Here is a 27,147-nt window from a genome sequence, read left to right as displayed (position 1 = left end):
TTCGCACCTCGCTTCACCGTTCGCTCGGTCGCGCTGCGCATCGCGTCGATCTTTAATCCGCCGAAACGTTATTTACTACATCGCCGTGTGTATGCCGAAACAACCGTCCCGAGATCCGTCCACCTGGCGGTGCTGTATGAGCAACGGCTCGGTTATCCCGCGCGCTATCCTTCACCCGGCAGGACGAGAGTGGCGCGAGCGGCGCGGATAACAGGATTCGGCGACTGGCGCGAGTTGATTCATCGACATCGATTTATGGCCGCGCGCGCGCGCGCGCGCGCACGGATAAGAGTTGGCGCGCAAGGCGCGCGCGAGAAATCCATGAGCGATGTTATCGTCGCGGCGAGCAGCGGTCCGTGATATCAAACTTCAGCTAATGGCTAATTTGCCCGATCGATGATACGGCTTACCCGCCGGACCCGAATAATTTAACTCTCGGTTTAAGGATTATTACGGGATATTTCGTTATCGTGCGCGCCGGCCGGCCGAATCCCGGGATTTGCGCGAAATTAAAAAGGGGAGTCCAGTTCCAAGGGGGAGGGAAGAAGACGCTCACGATATATTCCAAGCGTCTTGCTCCCCGAGCCGCTGTTAAAATCCACACCCAACATTCGGCCCGGGACAGTTTCCCGGGGAACGAGCTCATCTTTCACTCCACATATCGCTTGCACTGTAACGATTGTGCACGCAGCCTCTTGTTGACTCATTCGCGAATAAACGTCGATTAAGATCCGCGCGCCCATAGCGATCCACGCGTTCGCCGAAAGTTCCACGTGGAACTGACTCCACGTGGAACTTACCCCTCCGGAAGAGGAGAAAAGGAGAAACAGAAAAAAACAGTCGTAAATCATGCGCGCCGCGGTAAACAGGATACGCGGTGATCGCGCGCTGCTGCGCGGAGGGACGAAGAAGGAATCGTAAAGTGACGTCGGGAGAGACACGCGAAAATTGCTGTTTCCACTTATTGGGTATTAAACTTGATGTTAAAGGATTTACAAGAGAATGGCGCAATGAGCACCTAATGGCATCGGCCCACTACTGAAGCCAACTTCTTCATACGAAAGCCCTGTCATTAGGCTTTAACACGTTCATCGCCAAACTGAAAATTTGAATTTCGTGTGGTGGCCAAAGTTATTCTTTCTTTTATTTATTTTTAATCGTTTTTTTGCACGATTGAACTGGCATTGAACCGAGTCTCTTCGAGGGTCCTGGTTTGTCACTCATAATAATAAAAAACAATCGCGTGAGGGGCAACGCGCGATATCGCGTGAAGAACGGCAATGAACGTGTTAAGAATCAGTATATTCCATTCGGTCGAAGTGTAAATAACATATTTTTTTGGCGCATTCAATATGTCGAGTTTTGTGCCAACGAAACGCAATTCGAAACGAAATTCAAGCGTGTCGTTGTAACACACTTCAGTTTACAGTGACGAAGTTTAATACCCAATATATCGAGCATCTTGAATTATTCGATCGGTTCAGCACGATTCGACGCGACGCCCCGGCATGGCAGCGCAGCGTCGTCGAACAAAACGGCGACGTAGAGGTGGAGAGACTGAGTAACCATCGTTCCTGTAAGGCTCCCAATGTTCCAATCCTATTGTTCGGGAAGATACATGGATTTGGGGTTTGCAAACTCCATTACTGGCAGCCGGCTTGGGGGTGCTTTTGTGGGGAGGTTTACGCGATGGGGGGCGGAGGAGAGGCGACGACGAGAGCCGCCGCGGGATGCGCGCCTCCGACGGTTTTCGCGGTGACGTTAGCGGTGACGGTAGCCTGCGACTTTTTTTCTCTCTTCCCTGGACAATTACGTCGCGATAAAGGGGCCATCGCTCGCGAGTTCGTTAATGTCGCAATCTCTTTTTCTCTCCGCTCCCGTACGACCGCGCGCGCGTCGCGCAGCGACGATAAATCTTCTCCCGCCTGAGCGGGAACGAAATAGAAAACACGCGCGCGACGACCTTTGGCTCGTCTGAATTGCACTTCCACGTACTCTAACGGCGTTATCAAGGAGAATCATGACTCTCTCTAATCCGATTACAGCCAGGGGAGGCGGCCTCAAAGACGCAATCGGGTTAATGTAATCATACAATCGTAGAATCTCTCCCTCTCGCGTTTTACGTCGCCTTCCTCGGAGGAGAATCACGTCTTTTTCGCAGCGTAGCGTTACGGCCGATAGCGCTCCCCGATCACCAACCCAACCCGAGCCGATCACCACCCCCATCCGAGCCGGCATTTCCGTTCCCTGCGAGTGCTGCTGCTGTCGCAGCTCGCGGTCATACCCCGCGTTTCAATGTGCATACGCTAGGAGCGAGAGCTAGTGGGAAAAAAAAAACAAAAAAAAAAGAACAGAGAAACAAAGGGCAGAGTCTGCGCGATCTATCGCTTTGTACGGGAAATATGGCTATTGCGTTATTTCCGTGCCGTTTCATCGCGCATCCGTACGCTCGCACAAATATTGAAACGAGAGATACGAGCGCGCGCGCGCGCGGCAGCATTGTGTGTCTCGATGGAGTCGGGGATTATTCGAAACAAATCACTCTCTAATACCGGAATTCGCGGCGCGAGTTAATGGCGCGACGATGAGGCAGGACTCTCCCCGTGCTTCTTCAACCCTTCCCCCCGCCCTCCCCTCCTCCCCCGCCAGGCACGTGGCGCGCGTACACGATGTCGACGGCATTTGACGACACCGCGACGGCGTCGACGTCGACGTCGGCGTCGACGTTATCTGATCGCGGGCTGATTGCGCGCGTCCAATTAAAAAAATTGCAGGGCGCAGGTTTCGAGGCACGGCACGGCACGGGAAGTTATATCGCTCCCTGTTGCGTCGGGGCGGCGAGTCGAGCCGGGATTTAAAGGTCAGCGCTACGGGATTAATAAATCTGTTTCGAGGTCGAAAAACACACACACGATATCGGCCGCTACGCCCGATATCCCGCACGAATGGCAGCCCTCGGTGGCCGTTTCTCGCTTTCGTCGGCCGTTTGATAAGAAAAATCGGGTCAGCCCAATCTATCCGCCCCTATCGATCCCTGGGATCGCTATATTTCGAGGCACAATTTATACGGCGTGACTGATGCCGCTTATGGCGTTTGACGCGCGCGCCCGCCTTCCCGTCCGAAGATACCCCGCGCGCTATTCCGCGTATTCTTATTTCCGAGCCGGGGGACGGATTTGACTTTCATGCGATCGATCCGCGGGGGATCCGCGGCTATTTAAAGGGAAATGTAACTTTACGCGCGCGCGCTCTGATTTACGGCGGCTGTTATTCGCAATTACGCCTTTCTTCTAGGGTTGCCAACTGCCCGCCGGTTTTCAGCCGGACTGTCAGGTTTTCAGAAGTCTCGTCCAGTGTCCGGTTAATAAGTCAAACCGGACGTCATATGACCGGCTTTTAAGTTATATCCAATCAATGGAATGAGAATTGAGATTTTAGCAATGTTTCTCCGTTTCAAGCGTCTACAAACGATCGAGCGCCACGAAAAAAGCCATCTAGTAGATGATCCGCCGATCCATCATTCCATATATATATATATATATATATATGGAATATATATATATATATATATATATAAGAAGTAATAGTTTATTATTTTATTCAATCAAGTCTTGTTTATAAAATTGTTTGGAAATTAATATTGTAAATAAATTCTTGTCACATTTTGTATTTAATATAACGTTATGATTATTACATCTTTACCGATTTAGTTCGGTTTGGGTTTGTTACCAAAGAAGAAATATCCGGTAATCTTTACTTTTGGATTTGGCAACCCTACTTCCTCCCCGTACCATCCGTCCTCTATTTCGCGCGCGTTCGTCGCTCGCTCGTCTAGGGATGCAACGGTTTCTCAAAATATCGATAACGATATTATCGTCATTCAGAACCATCGATGACGATAATATCGATAATTTTGAAAAATATCGATATTTATATTAATATTTATATAAAAAAATGTATACACATAGGGGGGGGGGCACGGAAAATTTGAAAAGATCTTTTAAAAATTTTTGTATGTATGTAATTCATGTAATTTATTGTTGTATTCTTATTAGATTAGAAAATATATAATGAATCGCAGTCATATTTGCCGAAGATCATCACATACATGAAGCGGGAGATCTATTAAACGGTTGAGGTGGAAATCATCAAAAGTGAGCGAATTTACTAGACATCGAGCAATTACATAATATATATATATTCTAATGAAATCACTCACTTTTGTAATTTTTATCTCGGTCGTAGAATCGTACTAGGTCGCCAGAGCTGTAACTGAAAAATACGAAAATCAGTAAAATTCATATTGATACGTCGATTTTATCGGAGACAAAAAAATATCGATAAAAATATTCGAGATTTGTCTCTCGATATATCGATATTTCGATATTATCGACTTATCGTTGCATCCCTACGCTCGTCGCGGCGAGCGCGAGTTCTCGGCCTAGCACGACCACGCGCCGAGGCGAGATCGAAATGAAGAAACTCCGCTCCTCCGCTCCCTTCTTCTTCTTCTTCTTCTTCTTCTTCTTCTTCTTCTTCGCCTTCCTTTCCCGGTAAACGTTTGACAATGTCGAGTCCTAACTCGCGTCTCGCAGTCTCTATTGATACATGATGAACGCAAAGTGCTGATTAATAATAGTAGGCAGGCCGCTCTAATTATGAGGCGCATTAATCGATCCTCCACCGGCCATGTACGTCGCGTGTATTTATCACCTACCCGCGCTTCCCTTACAATTACTTATCTATAATGAGAACGCGCGTCTCACACACACACACACGTTCCACGAACAGCATCGGTCGCAAGTCGACTCGGCCTCATGCGTTTGCCGCTTTGTTCGCAGGTTATGCAAAAGTCATGCCGTTGCGGATTCATGTACGGGGAGCTGACGGACAAGGAAACGATCGCCAGGATCGAGGAGTGCCTCGAGGGTCAGATCCACGATCAATTCGAGATCCTGCTGTACAAGAAGAACAGTAAGTTTTCCGACCGGTCGAGTCTCTTGCATGCGGCGGCTTCAATGTGGCGTCCATGGCTTTCTCGCGGGAATCGATGGTTTCGCGGCGCCGATTGCTCGCGATTGCCGCCTGACCCCCTGAAAGAGAAGAAGAAAAAAGGAAAATAAGGATCTAAAAGGATAACCGGAGAGTTAGTTGCGGAAAGTTGCGCGATACTGTGGAATTCGGGATAGTGCGAAGCATCGTCGGTCGGCTCCTCGCTCACGACGAAATTGAAGTTACGTCGACCGTAGGCGAAGGAACACCGTCAGATTTGGCGTACGATATTGTCGCGCGCGACAAGTGCGGATCAAAGATCAATTTATCCGTTCCGATAAAATCGCCGGATAGCTAGCGACGAGCCACAGCACGCGCGTCCGCCCGCGTCGTTTAACACGTTCATTGCCGTTCACGTGATATCGCGTGTCGCGTTGCCCCTCACCTCAAACGGCCGTTCACGCGATTGTTTTTTTTATTGTGGACCCTCGAAAAGACTCAGTTCAATGCCAGTTCAATCGTGCAAAAAAAACGACTAAAAATAAATAAAAGAAAAAATAACTTTGGCCACCACACGAAATTCAAATTTTCAGTTTGGCAACGAACGTGTTAATCGCGCGCGCGACTCGGCAGATCCTACGGCGAAATTGGCGGATCGCGGCCGGGATAGCGGGATGCTATACGTTTTTCTCGCCGCGTTCGTCACGTAAGGTAATTGGATCGTTGTACGAAGCGGGGCGGCCCGGGCGGGGGAGCGGCGAGAAAAATTCTCCCCCGCGGAGTCTCGGGCTCGGGGAGTTATTGCGCGAGATTTGCATGCGCGTGTTTATCGGGCCGCATCTAGCTTCCTATTTGCGCCACCGTGCACTTTATGCGCCGTGCACGCGGAAACTGTTCGAAGTAGCCGGCAATCAACGGGCCCGTGTGTGTTTAATGGAAAACAAAACGACGACGACGCCGCCGCCGCTTAACCGGCCGGCGCGGCCGAGCCGACGCGACACTTCGCCGCGTGGAACCGCTTTGAATTAACACGCGTCAAGCGAGACCGCGTTGACAATCGCGACGATCTCTCCGCTCTCTTTCCTCTCCCTCTTTCTCGCGCCGATCAAAACGCGGCGAGAGAGGCCGAAGGCCTCGGTCGCTCGCCGCTCACATCTTCATGCCCTCTTTGTCCCGGCGAACGTGATCGCACGTTCCCCCGGCATTTTCGCGACTCGTGTCGAATAATTACGACACGCCAAGCACGAGATTTGCGTCTTGATGAACATCGGGACGGCGTGTCGCGCGGTCAAACTGCAGACGCTGCTCTCGGAGATGAGAGCCGTGAGAGTAGCTCCGCAGCTCGTCTCGCTGCACCGTCACGTCGTGTCGAGACAGTAACATTTTTACGCGCGTATTATGCACGGAGCGTGACGCGTGATAGATAATGCTCATCGTAAACCCTGAGAATTTATGTGTGTTTCCTCGCGCGTTAAGACACACGACGTGTTGCCTCTGTCGTATCTTAAGATCCGTATTGTGCCGCGCTGGAAAGATCGCCGTTGAGAATCAACGACGTGAGGAAAACTCGCGGACTTGTTGTACGTTCGTTGCATCTCTCTCTTCTTCCTCTCTCTCTCTCTCTCTCTCTCTCTCTCTCTCTCTCTTCTCTCTGAGTGGCTTCAATTAATCGTACGCATAAATTGTTCACTACGGTGTACACGAAGCGGACGCGCCTCGCAGTCGCGACGAAAACAGCAACGACAACGATCGCCAACAGCGAAACCATCGATTCTCGAGAAACACTTTGGGAAAACGCCTCGAGGCACGAGATGTATCATTGTGCATGCGCAATATCGATCGAACATCGAAACATAACTGTTCGCATCACTTGAGCGACATCGATACGTGTACGACCGGCAAGATTCGTGTTATCGTCGTTCGTTATTCCGTCACCTCACGTCATCTCACTCTCGATGATACTCGTGTACTGTGTCTCTTTCTCTCTCCCTCTCTAATTATCTCTCTCTCTCTCTCTCTCTCTCTCTCTCTCTCTCTCTCTCTCTCTCTCTCTCTCTCTCTCTCTCTCTCTCTCTCTCTCTCTCTCTCTCTCTCTCTCCCTCTCTCTCTTTCTCCGTGAAAGCTCCCTCGTGCGACGTTCGCGCGACAAGTTTTGATTCCTCAGTAGAGGAGAACGCAATCTCCCTTAATACGACGCAACGTGTTGAGCTCAATAATGAAAGATCGTTCTGTTTAAAGGTACCCCACGAGGTATGTCTAGCACAGGTTCGCAAAAGCGTGCTCGCAAATGCCACCAGTAAGTCACCCACGAATCTAAGATAGTACACAGACACCATATATGACAGATATATATTTATATTTATATATATATATATATACCGATCTATATCATAACGATCTATACAACCACGCGGGACACGTCCGAGAAGCATCGCCGACGAGGGTATCGCGCAGCGATGCTTCAGGAACGACATTTTGTGTACGTTTATGGTACACCTGCTGTGATGCGCGATCGACCGCTCGTTGGCGTTCGAGAATCGTCAGACTCGTTATCAGAAGAGCTATAACGCTGCTCGCTGCAACGAGGCTCAGATCGGTCTATATCTGAACAAATTATATTTAAGGGGATCGGAGGGTCAGATTACTGAAAAATCGTGCTTGTTTTTGGTCATGATTTTGTGACGAACTGAATAAATGTGCAAGAATGAAAATTTTACATATATATTTATATAACATATGAAGAGTAGAAAAATTTTGTTTTTAAACAAATATTCATGTAAATATACGTCCACTTAAATTTTAAACGCGTTTTTCTTGAAATTTCATTGTTCAACTTTTTGCAGTGATTTCTCCGAACTCACTGCTGCCGAACTGAGCTTCGCGTATCGATTTGAAGTTTTGAAGCAATAATATTTGTTCATGTGGCTCTCGGGTGAACCATGGACAACTCCTTGTCCATGGACTTTCGTTTTGAGATATCAATTTTTTTATTGTAACAGAACTGAAAAATTTGAATTTTTTCCTAATAATAGCTGCCGTTTTGTTAATTTTGTTCGATTTTTTTTTGTAGTGGTTCACCGGTTAATGACAAGCCTCCTCAAGATTTCTAGCTAAAATTCGCTCTGATCGGGCCATCGAGAGCCGAGATATTACTGCAAAAACGATAACTTGAAACGAAAAAAGGAGAGTATATTTCAGCTATATATATCGTATATTTATACGAGTAGTATTTGTTAATAAACAAAATTTTTCTACTCTTCATATGTTGTATAACTATAATTTCCTAAAATTTCCGTTCTTGCACATTTATTCAGTTCGTCACAAAATATTATGAAAAACAAGCACGATTTTTGAGCAATGGTCTGACCCTCCAGTCCCCTTAAAGGGGGAATTACAGGGCGGGAGGCCGATTTCGAGGCTATTTTTATGATTTTTTTTTAACAGAAACGATAAGATCAACGGACATGAAATTTTCATAGTGTATTCATTAATGTTCAAAGTAGAAAATAAATTTTATTGAATCACAAGAACCGATCCAATTTGTAATTATATCTAAAAATGCAGTCATCCGTTTGCGTGCTCTATATTTGTTGTCGACATAATTCCGGGCCTCTCACTGCTCTGAGACCAAAAAATTCGAAAGATTTTTAAAATATATAGTTGCCACTATAGCCCGTACCAAAATGAAGGCAGTGAGGCCAATTTTGGAAAAATAATGACTGTACGAAAAAAAAAGTATCGAAAATGAAACTTTCTTCAACTTGTAATCATGTTTAAAAAAGAACGAATAAAATAAAATATAACTGTGTTTGAGGTAGAAGCGGAAAACTACATGTCTACTGTATATTAGATATTTATTATAGATAGTAACAAATTTATTTTATACTTTGAACGTTAATGAATACAGTGTGAAAATTTCAAGTTCATTGATCCTACCGTTTCTGTTTACCGTTTCTGTAAAAAAATTCTGTAAAAATAGGCCTTGAAATGGCCTGCTCCGCACGTAATTCCTCCCTCAACTACTCAGTCTCGGTCTCGGTCCGATTTGGTTTCATCTCACGGTCTCGCGTTCTTTCATTCGATCTGATCGAAGATCGAAGATCTCGCGAGTCGCGAAAATACCGCAAACTTACGCTCCACGCGCGTTGACTCTTGTATGACGTTAAATCTCCTTCCGCAGAACCACATCGTTGGAGTAGCAAACTTCGAAAGCCATAATAACCGAAGACCGGATTATTTCGCAAGAGCGGAGGTGCTAAAGTCAGACCGATCATATTTTTCGCGTCGTATTTTCCACTCTTTATATATATATATATATTTTTTTTTTCACGCGTCGATTGCATTTAACTCAACTTCAGAATAAGTGCGCGTCGCAGTGTTGTCACGCTGCCGAAAACGTTCGATACATTCTTCACTTTCCGTTGTATTAACACCGGCGCGAGAGAGGCGTATTCGAAGTCGAGGCGTTAGCCGTCGAGTCTTTACCTCGCCGCGGTTGGTTGACTTTGTTTTTTTCGAAATTCCATTTCTAATGTACACATTCGAGACACCTTCGTTTCCCCCTCCCCCCCCTCCTCCGTAATAACCGGAGACCGCCCACGGCGGCGTGTCTCTCGCGCTAGCTGTTAGAAACGGAAAGGTTATATAGCCTCCCTCTCTCCGCAATAGCACCATTTGCCGACGGCTGTAAAAATAGATCACGGGCGATATTTTCGCGCGACATTACGCCCGTTCGGGCGAGTCTAAGTGCCTTTTTGCTGGACAAAAGCCCGGCCAATGGCCCTTATCGTCGGAAGGGACGGAGACGGATGCAACGGCGCTCTCGTTCCTCGCCTCGGTGAGAAGAGGAGCGTTACCTTGGGAGGATTATCAAACCCCCCCACGAGATTGATTAACTCGCGAAGGGAAGCACCAGGCGTTATAAAGGCCGAATTAATTAAACGCCATGTTGCGATAAGCGGAGGCTTTTATTTCCGACGAGTTTCGCTTTCGTTCGCGCTTTATCCCCGCGGACGACACGAACGTGTAAATATAACGCGCAGCATGAAAAACCGCGCGCATTCAGAGGGCAAATTTGAGTCTTATCGCGTCGACGAGGATAAAACTTGATCGAGAGACGAAGTCTCGCTCGCGAATCTCTTATCTATTTCGCGTCGATTTCGCGATCCCGAATGGAATCCGCGGCGAACTCGTACTCACTGCGGGATTGCGGGGAAACCGAAATATTTCATTTGCCATTATTGTCATTAGCGAACTTCATCTCTCGTGGCCCTCTCAGACATGCTGTTTCATTTATTAATGTGTAACGCACAACAACACACGTCGCAAGCACGCCGCTACAATATAATTACGCCATTTACATTCGTGCGTACGAATCGGTGTCCGCGCAGCGTTTAATATCGGACCAATCAAGATCATTTCAGTAGCGCGGCAAATGTGAGACCGCAGTATTTCCCAACGATGTAATTGGTAGTTATCACTTTTGTAACCGCTGTAAATGTAAACCGCAATAGCGTATCTTTGCCCGTGACTATTATCGCTCGCCCCGGCCGCGCGGCGTCTCTCGCAGCGCGATTATTAGATTTCCCGACTCTTAAATCCGCTCTAACGTCGCAATTATCCCGACCGACCTCGAACCTGCTTCGCTCGGCTTTCCTCTCGCGCGCGCGGCAATTCGCGTCTGTTTAAAAGCGTCGCCATGACTCCCACGTGGACGATTTTCGCACCTTTCGCCGTCTCTCGAAAATACGAAATTTCCGGACGCGGCGAGTACATACACACCGCCGATGTATTTCATATCGGCTCTTTCTCTCTCTCTCTCTCTCTCTCTCTCTCTCTCTCTCTCTCTCTCTCTCTCTCTCTCATACGTCGCCATTGCTCGACAGGTTTACAAGGTTGCTTAATTAAGCCAGTTGTCGGTAAATACATATATACGTATAGGGGAGAGGCGGCCAAAATATTATCGAACGCTTATACGCCGGCTGTATTCCCTCAGGCCCGAAAATGGAAATTCCACGAATCGCCGCGGTCGGAGTCGCCTCGTTCTTCGCGTCGATGCGCGATGGCGTGGGCGAACGACAACAACAACGACGGACGAAAAAAAAAAAGAAAGAAAATGTTCACCAGGACGGGCGGGAAATACTCTCGAGCGGGATGCGCAAAGACGTGCTTTTCATTACGGAACAATGCGCGAGAGATTACACGCGATACACACATAGTCGGGAATAATAATAATTTTATTCCGCCTACTCGCTTTTCGCAAAACTTTCAACATTACAATAAGCACTGCTCTCTCTCTCTCTCTCTCTCTCTCTCTCTCTCTCTCTCTCTCTCTCTCTTTTTTTCTTCGACACATCGTAGGCGCTCTAGACATCTCGATCGCGACACGCCTATCTTTCACTCACTCTTTCTTTCTCTCCCTCCTTCCCTCCCTCCCTCCCTTCCACTCGCTCTCTTACACAAAGCACTCTAATATGCGATTCCTCTCTTCCTACTTCGACGAAAACTTTCTCTTCAGTACTGTTCATCCGCACGCCCGCATGCTTTGCTCTACAAAATAGCGTGTATATAGGCGAATCCCCTAATTGGATTCCATCGGCTTGAACTCGCATACAGCTTCGATCTCGCATGTCTATCGATTTCCCCTCGATGCGACAGCTGCAGCGCAATATTATGGCGCGCGTAGCGCGACAATAATTTAGAACAGCGAGACTTATGAGCTAGCGTTGAAGCATCACCACGCTACGCCACGCCGCGGGGATTGCACGGCGCGGCGGCTTAGAGGCGCAGCGTGCTGCCTGTGTCAAAAGTGTTATTATGTCTGATCGATTTAGCGGAGCTAGTTTAGCCGAGGCAACGCGGTAGTCGATAGTGAGGTACAATTCATCGTTGTCACGTAGAGAGGAAAGTCTCCAGGTAGATAGACGCGTTCTTATTCACGGTGTTGCGGGGAGGATTGCATTGTCGGGGAAACCTTGTTGTCCTTTCGCAAACGAAGCATCTCACTTTTATATATTTCTATAGATCCTCTTTTGCTCTCTCTCTCTCTCTCTCTCGCTCGCTCGCTCGCTCTCTACTTTCTTCCTGCCGGTGGTTTGGAATGGATTGTCATTTAATCGCTTAACCCTCACGACCGACGATGACTGTCATCAAACGCTAACGGTTCTTTGTTCGCACGTACATACACGCCCCCCTCCCCTGGCCGCCCCACGATCGATCTGCAGTCCGTGAAATTTGCCCGACACGCAAGATCGCCGTGATTAGTTTCTCACACTTTGCTCTATCCCCTTCGCTGCCTTCGGACGTCTTTATCATTGTGCACAGCACGAGAGCTCTCTCAGCATCGTGACGCAAGTTGCCGGCACGTGGCATGATAGAACACTCCGGGGTACGGCAGCAGAAAGATTTCCAGTCGAATTGACGATGAGCCGAAACTAGACTCGTAGACTCGACTCCCGCTGTGGCGAGCGGCACGCAGTCTCGCTCCAATCTTCCTGCGGCCGATCATGCTTGAACATGCATATGTACACATATGTGTATACGTATGTATGTATGTATGTATGTATGTATACGTCAGTAGTTCTGAATTAGAAACTAGATTAGGTGTGTGCGCATCCTTCGATCCGCGTCCCCTTCACGTGCGCGGATAATAGCGGTGTCGTTCCCTTCACGATGCACACAGAGACACCGTTATGGCTGCTCCTGCAAATAGCGCCCATCAAGAACGAGCGGGACCTCGTCGTCCTGTTCCTGCTGACGTTTCGAGACATCACCGCCCTGAAGCAGCCCATCGAGACGGACGACAGCAAAGGCGGCCTCTCCAAATTCGCCAAACTCGCCAGATCGGTCACCAGGTCGAGATCGGTCCTAGTTTCTCAGTTCAGCTCACACCTGCCGGCCCTGAAGGATACAGCCGTGCCGACCACCGCCAAACAATCGCACTTGGCTCATGTGAGTGACTGCGAAGGGATTTCCGCGCAGGAGGGCTGCGTTTACTTTTAATCGTCCACTCTTTAGTTTTATACATTCGCGCGCACTTTTGTAAATTATATTTTACTTTGTATCATGCCTCACTTTGCCTGCGCATGAGAGCGCGCGACTGTGATCTCGATAGCTGCTTATTTATTCCTCGGAATATCCTCGGCTCCCGCGGTATCTTCCTCTTATTCGTCGCTGAAAGTTTCTCGATTATTGAATCGCTTAAGAACAGTCAATATGGACAACGGATAAGACAGCGGGCGCTGCGGGCGCAACTTGTGAATTCTCATCAAATCATTAAATCGATGAAACAGAAACGCCGTTTCAATATTGCCCGACTTGGTCGAGAGCTAACGGAGAGCTGAAAGCACATCTGCATGAACCTTCCTTCTATCAACACAGAAGGCTCATGCATTTGAAAGCTCTTCGGAGCGTGAGAAGCTAATGGAGCCCGACTCGGTGTAAGGAAGAAGAAAAGAGAGATATCAGATAAATGGTACGCGCGCGAGACGGCCAAGGGGGTCGATATGGAGGCGGTTGGATCTTATATAGTGATTGTATAGTCGCGATAATGTAATTCACGTGCCAAGCGCGTAATGTCTGCCGAAATCTGGGGAAAAGAGAGAAATTCCGGGGGGTGGTATTTGTAAAACAGCAGACTACGTCGATCCGACGCCGCCGATGCCCGAGACGTTTTTTAACACGTCGCGTCTTGCGCTTGCAGATGATGTCCTTAAGCGGCGATGTTATGCCGCAATACAGACAAGAAGCCCCGAAAACACCACCGCACATTCTACTGCATTATTGTGCATTTAAGGCGATCTGGGACTGGATCATTTTGTGTTTGACCTTTTACACAGCCATCATGGTGCCGTATAACGTCGCATTCAAGAACAAGACCAGCGAGGACGTCTCCCTCCTGGTCGTCGACAGCATCGTCGACGTGATCTTTTTCATCGACATCGTACTCAATTTCCACACAACGTTCGTCGGCGCCGGCGGCGAGGTGGTGTCCGATCCGAAGGTAAACTCACCTCCGCCGAGTTGTCCCTTCATGAAAAATTGCGCATCTCGCTCGGGGAGACACAACGATCGCACAACCCGTTGTTGTTGGGACCCGTTTGAGAAAATGCTTCTTCATCGCTGCAAGAAGATAGAAATAGAGTCGTCGCGCGCCTCTCATGAATCTTCGAAAGGCAATCACTCGCATCGTGAATTGCAAAGTTGCGAACAAACACGAGACAAATGAACAATTCGAATGTTGACGATCATCCAGTTCGTATCCGCGACAGCCACGCGCCCCATCGTGCGACCGGGTGACTCTGCTGCTTCCAGGTGATCAGAATGAACTACCTCAAGTCCTGGTTCATCATCGATCTGCTGAGCTGCCTGCCGTACGACGTGTTCAACGCCTTCGACCACGACGAGGACGGGATTGGTAGCCTGTTCTCGGCTCTGAAGGTGGTGCGGCTGCTGAGGCTCGGCAGGGTCGTACGCAAGCTAGATCGGTATCTGGAGTATGGAGCCGCGATGCTCATTCTTCTGCTCTGTTTCTACATGTTGGTTGCTCACTGGCTGGCCTGTATCTGGTATGTCACATTAAGGTGATTTTGCTCCCTGTACGCGCACATATCCAAGGTAACAACGCCGCCGCCATCGGGGTACGGGCTGGGGGTGACACGTCGCGTATATACGATCGTTGCCATATACACATCCATATACGCCAACGTCGTCACCGTGGATTCTTGCTGTACGTCACGTGATATATATATATATATATATATATACGCACGCATCGACTGCGCACCGCGCCGACCAACTTTATATTTCGCTCCTCTCGTGGATTCTCTCCTCTATCCTGCTGCATCGTCCTCGTACGTCGGGGAAAACGCACGCGTTGATCCCCGATGCGTAGTCGCTTCTTATTGACAGCCGAGGGCCGTCGTCGCGCCGAGAGAGAACTTGAGTCGAGTAAAACGCGCGAGAACGTTGCCATTCTTTCGTCATTAATTATGATATGTTTTCCTTAAGTTAAATATATTGTACAGGGTGTAATCATCATATCATATAGATATCACGATACGACGGGGGTTTGCCTACCCCATTCGCACGATAACGCAGAGGTTGCTGAGAGATAGCAGTCACTCGTTGATCTCGTCGATAATGATATTTGCAGTGCTCCCAGGGTTATGATGAATTCAAGTAATTTTGCACCGTGATCGTTTATGGCAGCAGGCGAAACGAATTAAATTAAAAGAAGAATGTTGCTCTCTCGGCAACCTCTGCGTTTTTCTTTATGTGGATTACCATTTATATCTGGATTTTATTCTAAAGATTTAATTATAGAAGTTTTATATTTTGAGAATTTTAATTGAATGATAATATTTTTAGCAATTATTTCTTTATCTTTTACTGTTATTTATTCTGTTCGATTAAGTTATTATCGTCCGAATGAGGGCAGACAACCCGTCGTCGTATGTTGATGTTACACCCTATATATATATATATATATATATATATATGTTTCGCGAAAGAACATAGAACGAGAAACAATGTCACTGGAAAGACGCTCCAATGAGCCGAGGAAGCGCGAGTTAACAGTTAATTCGCCGCCCAGCGTAACACCTTGAAGCCGAGACTTTTCGTTCACGCTGATTGTTTCGACGGCATTCATCTACGGGGGGCTAAACGTAAACGTGGAAATAAACACTTGGAAATTTTTAACAGTCATAGATATTAATCCGTTGGCTTGTTCACTTTGTTTGTTAGACTTTTCCTTCGTTACTCAGCATAATTGCAATCTTGTAAGTGTAAGCAATTGCGCATTACACGCATCTTAATACTCACCGGCGACTATCGTGGGGTGGTGAATGCGTTAAAAGTTGATCGAGAACTGGATTCTAGCGCGACGTCGAGACAGAAAGCCTTGAGATCAAGTTTAAAGGGAAGTAAGCGCGCTACTTCATCGGCTGCATCCGAGATCGCGTTATCCGTCGACCTCATATCAATATCTGAGCCGTCGATCGGACACAGCCGATTCAGCCTCGTAAGAAATCTCCTTGCGTTAAAGGTATTCGATAGGGCGATCGGATGCCGACAATGGGGTACAGTATTCCTGGTTGTGGAAGCTGGCCAATGTTACCCAGTCACCGTACAGCTACTTGTGGACCAATGCCAGCACTGCGCCAGAGCTAGTAGCCGGCCCGTCACGCCGCACGATGTATGTCACTGCTCTTTACTTCACAATGACTTGCATGACCTCCGTGGGCTTCGGGAACGTTGCGGCCGAGACCGACAACGAGAAGATTTTTACCATCTGCATGATGATCATTGCTGGTACGAATACAAAATATAACCCGTAAACTACCCTATTCTCCGGCGAAATCGGAATAATAGAGAGGTCACGCGCGCGACACCGCGAGAGAATCACGTCCTACCTTTCGCCGTCTTTCTACGCGTCTTTACCGTCGCGATAATGTTAGACTAGAGACACAGTGCCTCGCGCGATAGCGTAATAAGGGCTTGAAATCGCCATTTTTTCTCTCTTTTTCTCTCTCTCTCTTTCTCTCTCTCTCTCTCTCTCTCTCTCTCTCTCTCTCTCTCTCTCCTTCCCCCTGGTCAGCCTTACTGTACGCCACGATCTTCGGTCACGTCACCACGATCATCCAGCAAATGACGTCCGCCACCGCCAAGTATCACGACATGCTGAACAACGTGAGGGAGTTCATGAAGCTCCACGAGGTGCCCAAGGCTCTGAGCGAGCGCGTCATGGATTACGTCATCAGCACGTGGGCGATGACGAAAGGCTTAGACACTAACAAAGTTCTCAACTACTGCCCCAAGGATATGAAGGCCGACATTTGCGTGCATCTGAATCGGAAGGTCTTCAATGAACACGGTGCCTTCAGGTAAATCATATCTTTGTAATAGCACCCTTGCCTTCGCGCTCTTCTCGGGACAATTTTCCAAATTTATATCCCTCTGTTTGTTCTCTTAATATTCTCTTATGCTTAATATTCCTCCCTCTTTTTTTTTCAATCTCCGCTCCGCCAACTTCATCGTCATCAAGTTCAGACAATCCCCACCCACGTGGACGCAAGTAGAGTTTACGTAACTTACACGTATCTCCCATGCTCTTTAATGAAGGGTATAAGCAACTCTCCGCGCGGGAGAGCTTCCTCCGAGCTCTCAAGAAGGAACTTGCAAACACGGCTCGCACTCGGCGCGTTTTAATTTATGAACTCGCCAAGCGCTATAATTAATAATAAGCGCGCCTCTAATTAATGTCCAGGTTAGCGTCCGACGGATGCCTGCGCGCTTTGGCGATGCACTTTACGATGTCGCACAGCGCGCCGGGCGATCTGCTCTACCACACGGGCGAATCCATCGACTCTCTGTGCTTCATCGTGACCGGCAGCCTCGAGGTGATACAGGACGACGAGGTGGTGGCGATATTGGGCAAGGGTGACGTCTTCGGCGACAGCTTCTGGACGAACTCGTCGGTCGGCCAAAGCGCGGCGAACGTTCGGGCGCTTACTTACTGCGACCTGCATACGATCAAGCGGGATCGGCTGCTGGAGGTGTTGGACTTCTATCAGGCTTTCGCCAACTCCTTCGCCAGGAACCTGATCTTGACTTACAACCTGAGCCACCGGGTGAGTCCATTGTGCATAGAGACGTTCTTGACGCCTAGTAGGTGTAAGTAGGTGGTAGGGGCAAGTAAGTGGGAAGGACACGAGCGGGAGAAAGGACAACGCGTCGTGGATTTTGATTGTGTGTTTATTGAACTTTTAATAGATTTTATAATAGTGCAGAAAGTTCCCCCTTGGTTTGTGCAGCCGACTGAACGATCGCTGGCAAATGTTTGCGCAGTGATATAATTCTCTCTCTCTCTCTCTCTCTCTCTCTCTCTCTCTCTCTCTCTCTCTCTCTCTCTCTCTCTCTCTCTCTCTCTCTCTCTCTCTCTCTCTCTCACTCTCTCTCTCTCTCTCTCACTCTCTCACTTCCTCGATACGACACGATTAATACAGTCTTAGTTAACAAGAGCGATTTTTGTATGGCACACGGTTCGTTTGTATGAATATAATTCAACATACGGAGAATGGTAAATTAACAATTAACAACCGACTCGTCAGGCACTAGACAATAGGCATTCAGACCACGCAACGATTGGCATGTGATATTCTTTTAATATCATAGCGCTAAATTCATAAATATACATGACACAATGAAGTTACACGAGAAGTCATCAGAATCGAGTGACCGAATGAAAATAATGGCGGCAAATTCAGACTCGTCAGGCCGTTTAAAAAGGGACAAAAGTCCTAATAATACGCACAGGGAAATGTTTGGATGCGTTCGCCTCTTCCTGACTTCGATTCTTTCTGGATATGTCGGTGGGAAGGGGGGCATTACGCGTCGAAAGATAAAAGGGGGCAACGAGCCGTCCTCGTTTCTTCTTACTGGGCAAGATAATGATGAGACACCGTCTGATTTTTCTCTTGACGAAGAGAGTCCGAGAGTACGAAAAGTATGAATTTCTCGGGAAATCTGTCGTTACAACAACGTTGCGCTCCAAGTTCATCAAAATCGGAGAGGATCACTCTTCGAAACGTTCCCTCGTTAGATAAATTACAAAACAAATACAAAAACAAATACAAGTCTGTAGAAACCTACATACACAGAGATTAGCATCGTACATGTAACAGACAGATGTACTGCTTCATTGAATCTTCGTGCAGTGGCTTTCGTAAGTGTAATTCGTTTCTGCTGCGGGCTTTGACTGCCTCTCGCGGCGTTATCACACGGATTCCTCCTAACGTGTATCCCGAAAATACGCACTCGCGTAAACAGTGAGTCGCGCGGGATTTACCACCTCATTCTCTCTTCTTTCCTTTCATCATGTCCTTTTATCATGACTGTCAACGCGTAATTACGAGTCTCTCTCTCTGTAACAATTTACTAAATACGTTTCTTATACCCGCGTACTCCATTATACGGTAATCGTCAAGATCAATAACAGATTTACACAGACTCTATCCGAAATCGGTTAACGTTTCAAATATTTGTAAATATCTTTACAGCTAGTCTCCCTTCTCTTTCTATCTCTTTTTTCTCTCTCCTCTCTCTCTCTCTCTCTCTCTCTCTCTCTCTTTCTCTCTCTCTCTCTCTCTCTCTCTCTCTCTCCTTTTCGCCTTTTAATACTAGTTTCTCCTGCAACTTCCGAAAAAAATCTCTAAATTGCACATCACCATTACTGGTCTTCCTCGCGAAGACCTTCACTGTGCAGCTTACGACCGGACAGTTCCAGCATCATCTTCGATGTCGGATCCTGATTCAGCACAGATTTCATCTCGCGCGCGTCCTCCTGCGCGTCCAACGGCTTCGGGCCGACTCCCCATACCTCGCAGTGTTTGATTTTGAAGTCCTCCTTACCGCTAAGTGGCACGTAATTCTGAAAGGTCGTGCACGATACGCTCGACTTGCCGGTGCCGTATTCGCAGTCCAACCAAAGGCCAGGATAATTAAGCTGCCCCCCCATGAGCAAACCGTTAGGCATCGTTTGTTGATGGAGATTTAGATACTGATAGTGGCTGTTGTAATTCGTCGCCGAGAACGTCAATATCTCCGGCTCGAGCTTGAACAGAAACGAAGTTTGATTCCCGATGAAATTCGGCCCCAGCTTCCAGCTGTCAGAGGCGAAGCCGCCGAACACGTGGTTGTCCATGTCCTGGAGTATGATTATCGTAGCACCTTCCATCACGATCCTGCCCAACATAGTGGAGAAAGACTCGCCGTGCACCTGACTAGAGAACAGGAATCGCCATTCATTGCGAAGCTCGTGCGGCAGGCTCAGATTTAAGAACAGCACGTCCCCCAGTCCCAATATGCTGGGAAAGTGCGGTGTGTTCTCCAGACCTCCGCAAATCGGCAGAAGATTAAGATCGTTTATTCGTGCGCTCATATTCTTGTCACCCTTCTTCTGAGAGACTAGATAGAGGTATTGGAAAACGTGCGACTGGATGCTCTTGAACGTAGCCGTCGTCACGAACCAGTTCTCCACCTGGTCGACGGTCAACACGTCTCCGTACTTGATGAGATCCTCGCAGAGACTCCGGGAACGCATCCCGATACGCCTGGTGTTGACGGTGCAGCCAATGTTGCTCCAGGTGAGGTAGTGCGTATTAGCGGAGTTCTTCTGCAGTCGTAGATAGGAGTTGATCGTTGCTTGAATATATTTGAGGAACGTATCGGTGGGCATCTCATACTTCTGTTCCTCCTCCGAGAAACCGTCAAAGATCAGATTCGTGCGTTCCTCGGGGCTACCTCGCACAGCAAACACGTAAAGCCGGCCAAAATTCTCGCCGTTGACAGCGGAGACCCTCTTGCCTGGCTCGTGGCAGAGGAAACGTACCACAAACTGCAGCAGCACATCATCCAGATGCGTCGACCAGTGCTTGAATATGTCCTCACGTTTGATGGAACCCGAGCTGCGGGACATGGATTTAAACAGGTTCTCCACCAGTGTCAGCTCCTCCGCAGAGAGGATGTTCGCTGATGAGGCTGAACGGCTTGACCCATGACCCATCTGAAACAAATGTTCCCCACACTTGTTACTTCTTTCACGATTCAAGGCGAGTCATGCTTTACATGCGTTTTTTCACTACAAAATTTTCAAATTCAATGAAAGATCAAATGCAAGTTTCTCCACAATGTATATATATTCCTTAAGCAACGACATACATCTCCTTGGCACGAGCAAGTCAAGCTAAATTGATATCGTATCGCGTATTATCTCTGAGTGATCATTTGTACACACCTTTCATACGGACCAGCAATCTTTCCCGGCAGTCCATATACCTCGTCTTTCACCGGATCGCCTCGTAAACTCGTCAAGGCGGAGGACGCGACGAGACCACCACCTTCGCAACGCCTCCGTCGACGACACCTCGTCCTCGGCACGTGTATACTTCACACGTCACGCCACGTCATGTAACGTCACGTCGCGTCGCGCAAACGACGTCGACGACGACGACGACGACGACGACGGTCGCGATCGACGTTCACGCGCTCAGCGCAACGAATTTTTAGGTTATGTAGCGCGCGAGCGAGCGAGCGAGCGGCACGCTACGTGTGCGCGCGCCTTATCGACATCTATCGACTTTCGTCGTCACGCCTGCGCGCCAGCCACTCGGTCGCACCGCGAGCTGCGATGCACCGGGTGCGTTTAAGCCGCATCGCGGCCGCGTTCTTGCCGGCCGAAAAGCCGAAGCCGAAACAGCAAAGACCGAGAAAAATCGGAATTGACAATTGAGGGTCGCGAAACACGCACGCCGAGGCGTTCGTTTCGCGCGCGCGTACGTGTGTTCGCTCGGCCGACCGAGAGCTCGCCCTGCGGCGAGCGAGAACCCGGCGAGAGAGGGCGTGACGGCTGAAGGGAGCAGCGGAGGAGCTTCGAAATGCAGCCTCGCTCAAAGGGAATACGCGCGTTGCGCGAGTTATGCAATTTTCAAGCGGCATTTGAGATGACCCGCATATGCACAGAGTGCATTCAGGATGACGCGCGTGCATAATACGTCGAAGCGGGACAGCGCCGGCTGTTTCCGCGGGATCTTCGCGCTGGCGCGAAAACGCTTGGTCGTTAAGTATCGTTCAGCCGCAAATTCTCCTTCGCTCCGTCTTTCGTTCAAATCTTTACGCTGACGTGATTTACGCAAATTGGACGTGTCATCACAACGCGAATAATTGTAGCGCGCCGGATGCTGTTTCTCGTGTATTTTCCACACGCACTCTTTTCGGATGTGTGTGTGTGTGTGTGTGTGTGTGTGTGTCTTTAACGAAATTCAATTCTGTGTGCAGCTTATCTTCCGGAAAGTCGCCGATGTACGCCGGGAGAAGGAGCTGGCCGAGAGAAGGAAGAACGAGCCGCAGCTGGACCAAGCTCAGGATCACCTCGTCCGCAAGATCTTCTCAAGGTAGGAGAAACACACTTGCCAATAGCTGGCTAGAGACACTTCGGACACTCGAATGACACGATCGAATGCGATATCGCGGGCTCGGCGCCAATCGGCTCATCCCTGGAACGAGCAGGCGAATTTTACGAAAGATGATAAATGCATTCCGACGAGAATTCCGATCGAGATGACATGCGAGAAAAAGGAGAGGAAAGAGCGCGGAGTTTCGTGTATTCGGAATTTCTCCTCCCACACTATTACTAGATGTAAGGGAATGCGTAATCCGTTTCCGGCGTGTGAATTACATCAAGTACCGCATTATGATTCACGATATTCTCGATGTGCAGAGCGTATGCGCGCGCACAGCGACACGCTAAATCGCCGAATCGCGTCGATTCTGCATCCAGATCGCGGGGCGGCGGGAGGGAGGGGGGAGAGGGGGGGAGAGGATAATTCGCGAGAGGGAATTTTAATCCGGCTCACAGTGGACAGAGTGGCGCTGTGGACTGTATTCTCGCGGTATCCTCGTGCCTTTGTGCGCGTGCACACGTGGGACGTCTCCTGCGCGCGACACGTACGAAAAGAGAGGGAAATATAAAAGAACGAAACACGAGCGCGCGAGGAGATGAGGCGTACCCGCGGAGACGTGGGCGAGAGAGCATGAGGATAAGAAACACGCGGGGACCGACGGAATTTATCGCGTGCGATGTTTACATCTTCCGCGGCTGTTGCTGATGTGACTGTTGATCGTTGCTTGGCTGGCCTGTTGTTCCGCAAAGGTTCAAGACCGACGGGGAAGGCCAGATCGGCGTGACCAGGACCGTGAGCGGACGGTCCCAGCAGGATTCCGACGAGGAGCTCACCGTGAACGTCCTGCCACCATGGCCGAGTTTTAGGCAATTTCATTTCTCTTACGTATTTATTTCTTCTCCAATTCCTTTTTGCCGTTTCCTTCGCTACTTACTTATTATACGTACACGTCTCTTATATTATTATTATTATTATTATTATGATTATATAATTATTATCATTACTATTGTTATATATATTATCATTATTATTATTATTATTATTGTTGTTGTTGTTGTATATATATATATATGTATATATATATATTGGGTGAGTGAACAAATTTTGATGGATTTTGTGAGAGAGAGAGAGAGAGAGAGAGAGAGAGAGAAAAAGGCACCGAGTGAAAACAATTCGCTGATTCTGCCGAATAATCGTCGTTGTTTCCTCCGCTATCATTCGTATATATTGTACATGTATTTACATATTTCTAAGCGCTGTCGCATAAAGCTGAATCAATCGCGAGAGACGCGTCTTGGAGAAACCTGTCAAAACTTTTACGCTTACCCGATGTATATGTGTATGTATGTATACATACATATACTTCACCATATCTCGTGTTATCATTTATCGTTGAACTTATATTTATTACCCTTATGATTCTGACCGTTACTATATAGATATTCTTATTGCCGTGGTTATACGACCGCGCCATTTTTTATTACTGCCCACTGTCTCTGCGATGTATATAATATATATTATATTACATTTTACACACACACGCACACACACGCGCACACACACACACACACACACACACACACACAGTCACATACACACACGTAATTTCCAAAATACCCGTTTCAATATTCGTATACACACGTGTATATATGTAATACTCATGAATACCGTATATACCACCGCAGCGCGAATAATGCACGTGTCTCTGCGGTTTAATCCTGCATTTGCATTTTGATGATTCGTTAATTAAAAGCCTTGTTGCGTGTTTCCCGCCTGCACAGTATGCCGGGGTTGACCCGGCGATAAGAACGTAATGTGATAAAAGCCTGGGCGCATAAAAAATCCAAATGGATATTCCGAAGAGGGTGCTTAAGCGCGTCACACTATATATACCGCGAGTGTTGAATAATTTTACGAACAATTTACATTCGAGGCCACGTTTCCAATTTTCATCGCGGTATAAGCAACTGAAGGATCAAATCGCGCGGCCACCTCTCTTACCGAGACGGATGTAACAGGATGCTGTTGTGTAACATTGACAAATCTCGATTCTTCCGACGTGACTTATTCTCGAAGCTTCGACTCGGCGACTCGGTTGTTCTTTTCTCAACCGAAGAAACGGAGAGTCACATCGGCCGCGGCAAATTTTTTCGCTTCTAATTCTCGCCCCGAGCGAATCTTCATTCGTCGAAGTTTCGAGTCGCGACCGGATCCCCCCGGGATGCGGGAGGGATGTCGAGGGAGCGAGAGAAAATCCGAATAGACTTCCGCGCTGTAAGAAGAAATCGATCGCGGCTTGTTCGAAGATGCCGCGAGGGCGAAATTTGTCATTGTCGGCCGAGAGCACCCTGTACACATGTTCGGGCGCTTTCCTCCGCATTCGCCGCGAATACCGTAAATGCGTCCCGTAATGTGCCAGCCGGAAGGTATCACGTACCGTGCACTCGCTGTACACACGCTTGTATGTGAACGATAAATCTTCATCGCACGTCTACGTCGAAACGCGAGCAAATCGAGACTGGTCCATCGACCGCCGCGGGACTCTTCGGCTTCGCGTTTGTTCTTATCAAACGCGACTATTCTCTCTCTCTCTCTCTCTCTCTCTCTCCCTCTCTCTCTCTCTCTCTCTCCCCGCCTCTCTCTCTGTTTCCCTCCGAACTTCGAATTCCATTTTATACAGAGTCGTACCTTATGAAGAAAATATCAATACGACTCATCCCCCGGTCTATCCCGCGGTATTGCTGACGTCTAAGTGATGAAACCAAGGAGAAAAAAATGAGGGAGAAGCCGCGACAAAGGATTCGTTACGTAACGATCGATAGCCGAATCACTGAACGATTTCGTCGTAAGTGATCGCGATTTTTCCGATGAACAGCGAGTACAAAGCCGATGATGACACGCTACGAAGTGTGCGTTCTTCGATTTGTTCGTCCTTCCAGCTGCATCTTCGCGAGACGCATATCTCACGCGGCGCATCATACCATCATCTTAACGACCTCACTGCAGTTTCTAATGAATGCTAGAGTGCTGTAAAATATACGGCTTTAGAAGGTTATGCACATTTTCTTCACATCATATATACACGCATATATATATATATATATATATAATGTATATGTACATGTATATACTTTTTATGACCAAAAACCCGAGTAATATAGAGAGCGAGTATGCAGGATTTCGTATAGTTTCCACTCTTGGATGTACAGCTTGTCGCAACTCTTTATCCGCTAGCTTCTCCAGTCCTCCACGCTAGAGCAAAATACCGTGTCGTCGTAATGCGGTAGCAACGCGAACGTAACGTCGAATTAACGGAGATGCTTGCAAGGCTTGTATCTCGTAGAGGTTGTCCGTCCGGCTTAGGTCGAACTTGACAAAATTGTGCAGTATGACAACAGTAAGTAACACGACAATTATAAATAAGTAAGCGTCCACCACTATAATATAGCGTATGTACTCCACGTAGAGAGGGAAATATGCAAAGCGGACGAAACGGACGATCCTCGTCCGAGCAATTAAAAATTACGATCTCGCGCGCGCTGGCGCGCACACCTTATCAATCCACACAATGCTGTCGCTCAAGTGAGAGATTACCGAAATCCTGACGAGTTTCGAGCATCTGATGATCTTCTACGATTTTATGCAGAAGCAAAGTGCATGCTACGAACACACACACTCTAGGATTCAGAACTCTCTCTCTCTCTCTCTCTCTCTCTCTCTCTCTCTCTCTCTCTCTCTCTCTCTCTCTCTCTCTGTCTGTCTGTCTGTCTGTCTGTCTGTCTGTTTGTCTGTCTCCTATCTATTTGAGACTATCTTTACGAGTGTGTATCACGTACAAAAAACGTTATGAGATTATACTGTCATGCAGCTGCCCGAGAAACTACCGGAATGCCCGACATTAGGAAACTACGTGGCACATGACGTTTTTTCGCTGTGTTTGCGACTTACTTTATTTACTTACCTACTTATTTACTTACTCGCATACTAAAGCGCTAGAATCCCAATCTTCTCTCTACTTTCGATCGACAATCATCGGCGATTTTTTGTATCTGTAACTTTCGCATTTCTCGACTGCCTGACTTTTATAGACTTGTACACACACACACACACACACACACACACACACACACACATTATAATTATTGCGCGCTTTCGCCGCTGACAATTTCACCCCCCGCGGTCTTGATCTACAGTCTCACCTCACTTTTCCCCGTAGCGATGATTGATTGACATTAACATTCACTCTACTTTACGATAGATTCTCTTTTATAATAATTATGACATCGCAACAGTCGGGAGGCACTGTTATATCCATATATATACATATATATATATATATATATGTATATATATATGATAGTTTAATAATAGATTACATTTATATTAATTTATATGCATGTACAGAATCGAGTTTCTTCTAGAGACTTTAATGACCATGATAGAAGAAATAATACACTCGAGTTTGCTTATCTTATATTATAGTGACCTTATGACTAGCAACTATCTTCTGCAACGAATAAGAAACTTTTGTTCGATTGAACACGAAAGGAATCTGAGACGGGCCTTGCCTCTCTCGATTCAATCGACTGCATGGAGCGATACATTATGATACTTTAGTACTTCAATAGAATTGCATATAGAACAGGAAAGGAAAGGAAGGGATATCGTTACATTTAGATCTCGTGCATCGTTTCCGACAGTTGTTTGCACGACCGAGTCGCCGATTCTCGTCGGCCCACGTGCGGGCTCGCCGCAACGCCGCCGGTGGACCGTTGGAAAGAAATAACGAAAGTTCCAGCTGAATCGTTGATCGATCAATTCCCGGGAACGACGACACACAGCTCTGACTCGCAACGCGATATTAATAACGTCTTCCGCTGCCTACGCGAGTCACGCTTCGCTGCGCGCGCGGCGCGACCGCGCCAATAATTAATAACTATACAGAGCGCAACCAGTCGACGTTTAATGTATATTCAACAGTGTGGCATTCCCGAAGTTTGTCGGGCAATTTCTCACCGTTATCGTCGATAAACCGGCGTCGTCGCTCGACGCTGGCCGTTGTCGCGCGCGACGTCATCTTTAAACGAATGGCATCGGAATCGTCTCTCTGCGCACGTATTGCCTCGATTCATCGAGTAATCGAGTGTCTCGACACACAGATTCGCGATCGGAACAGCAGCGACTAAAAAACGAT

General features: G+C 47.8%; 2 protein-coding genes across 7 annotated transcripts in view; one reads left to right on the top strand and one right to left on the bottom strand.

Annotated features, from left to right (window-relative positions):
* Positions 1-27,147, top strand: part of eag (potassium voltage-gated channel protein ether a go-go) — an 81,512-nt gene that overhangs the window by 50,945 nt on the left and 3,420 nt on the right. Inside the window, exons 3-12 of one of the 6 annotated variants that reach the window (XM_025298600.1) lie at positions 4,842-4,974; positions 7,231-7,242; positions 12,674-12,942; positions 13,694-13,993; positions 14,305-14,573; positions 16,040-16,305; positions 16,592-16,877; positions 17,261-17,624; positions 21,829-21,944; positions 22,703-22,819. In XM_025298600.1, coding sequence (XP_025154385.1) covers positions 4,842-4,974; positions 7,231-7,242; positions 12,674-12,942; positions 13,694-13,993; positions 14,305-14,573; positions 16,040-16,305; positions 16,592-16,877; positions 17,261-17,624; positions 21,829-21,944; positions 22,703-22,819 — 2,132 coding nt within the window. The remainder of the gene's footprint in view (positions 1-4,841; positions 4,975-7,230; positions 7,243-12,673; positions 12,943-13,693; positions 13,994-14,304; positions 14,574-16,039; positions 16,306-16,591; positions 16,878-17,260; positions 17,625-21,828; positions 21,945-22,702; positions 22,820-27,147) is intronic. The other 5 variants (XM_025298602.1, XM_025298604.1, XM_025298601.1 and 2 more) reach the window with 5 other exon arrangements.
* LOC105191077 (TLD domain-containing protein 1) lies at positions 19,171-21,513 on the bottom strand. The gene is made up of 2 exons (XM_011154210.2): positions 20,789-21,513; positions 19,171-20,557 (listed from the first exon to the last, which is right to left on the bottom strand). The coding sequence occupies exon 2, from the start codon at positions 20,555-20,557 to the stop codon at positions 19,223-19,225; it is 1,335 nt and encodes a 444-aa protein (XP_011152512.1). The 5' UTR covers positions 20,789-21,513; the 3' UTR covers positions 19,171-19,222.

The sequence above is a fragment of the Harpegnathos saltator genome, unplaced genomic scaffold (genome assembly GCF_003227715.2).
Source record: "Harpegnathos saltator strain DR-91 unplaced genomic scaffold, Hsal_v8.6 scaffold225, whole genome shotgun sequence".
Classification (NCBI taxonomy): domain Eukaryota; kingdom Metazoa; phylum Arthropoda; class Insecta; order Hymenoptera; family Formicidae; genus Harpegnathos; species Harpegnathos saltator.
The sequence above is the reverse complement of the archived record's forward strand: the minus strand, read 5'-3'. Positions and strand labels throughout refer to the sequence as shown.

Excerpts from the sequence above, each read along its gene's own strand:
- LOC105191077 (XM_011154210.2), bottom strand. The coding sequence starts at position 20,557 with ATGGGTCATGGGTCAAGCCGTTCAGCCTCATCAGCGAACATCCTCTCT.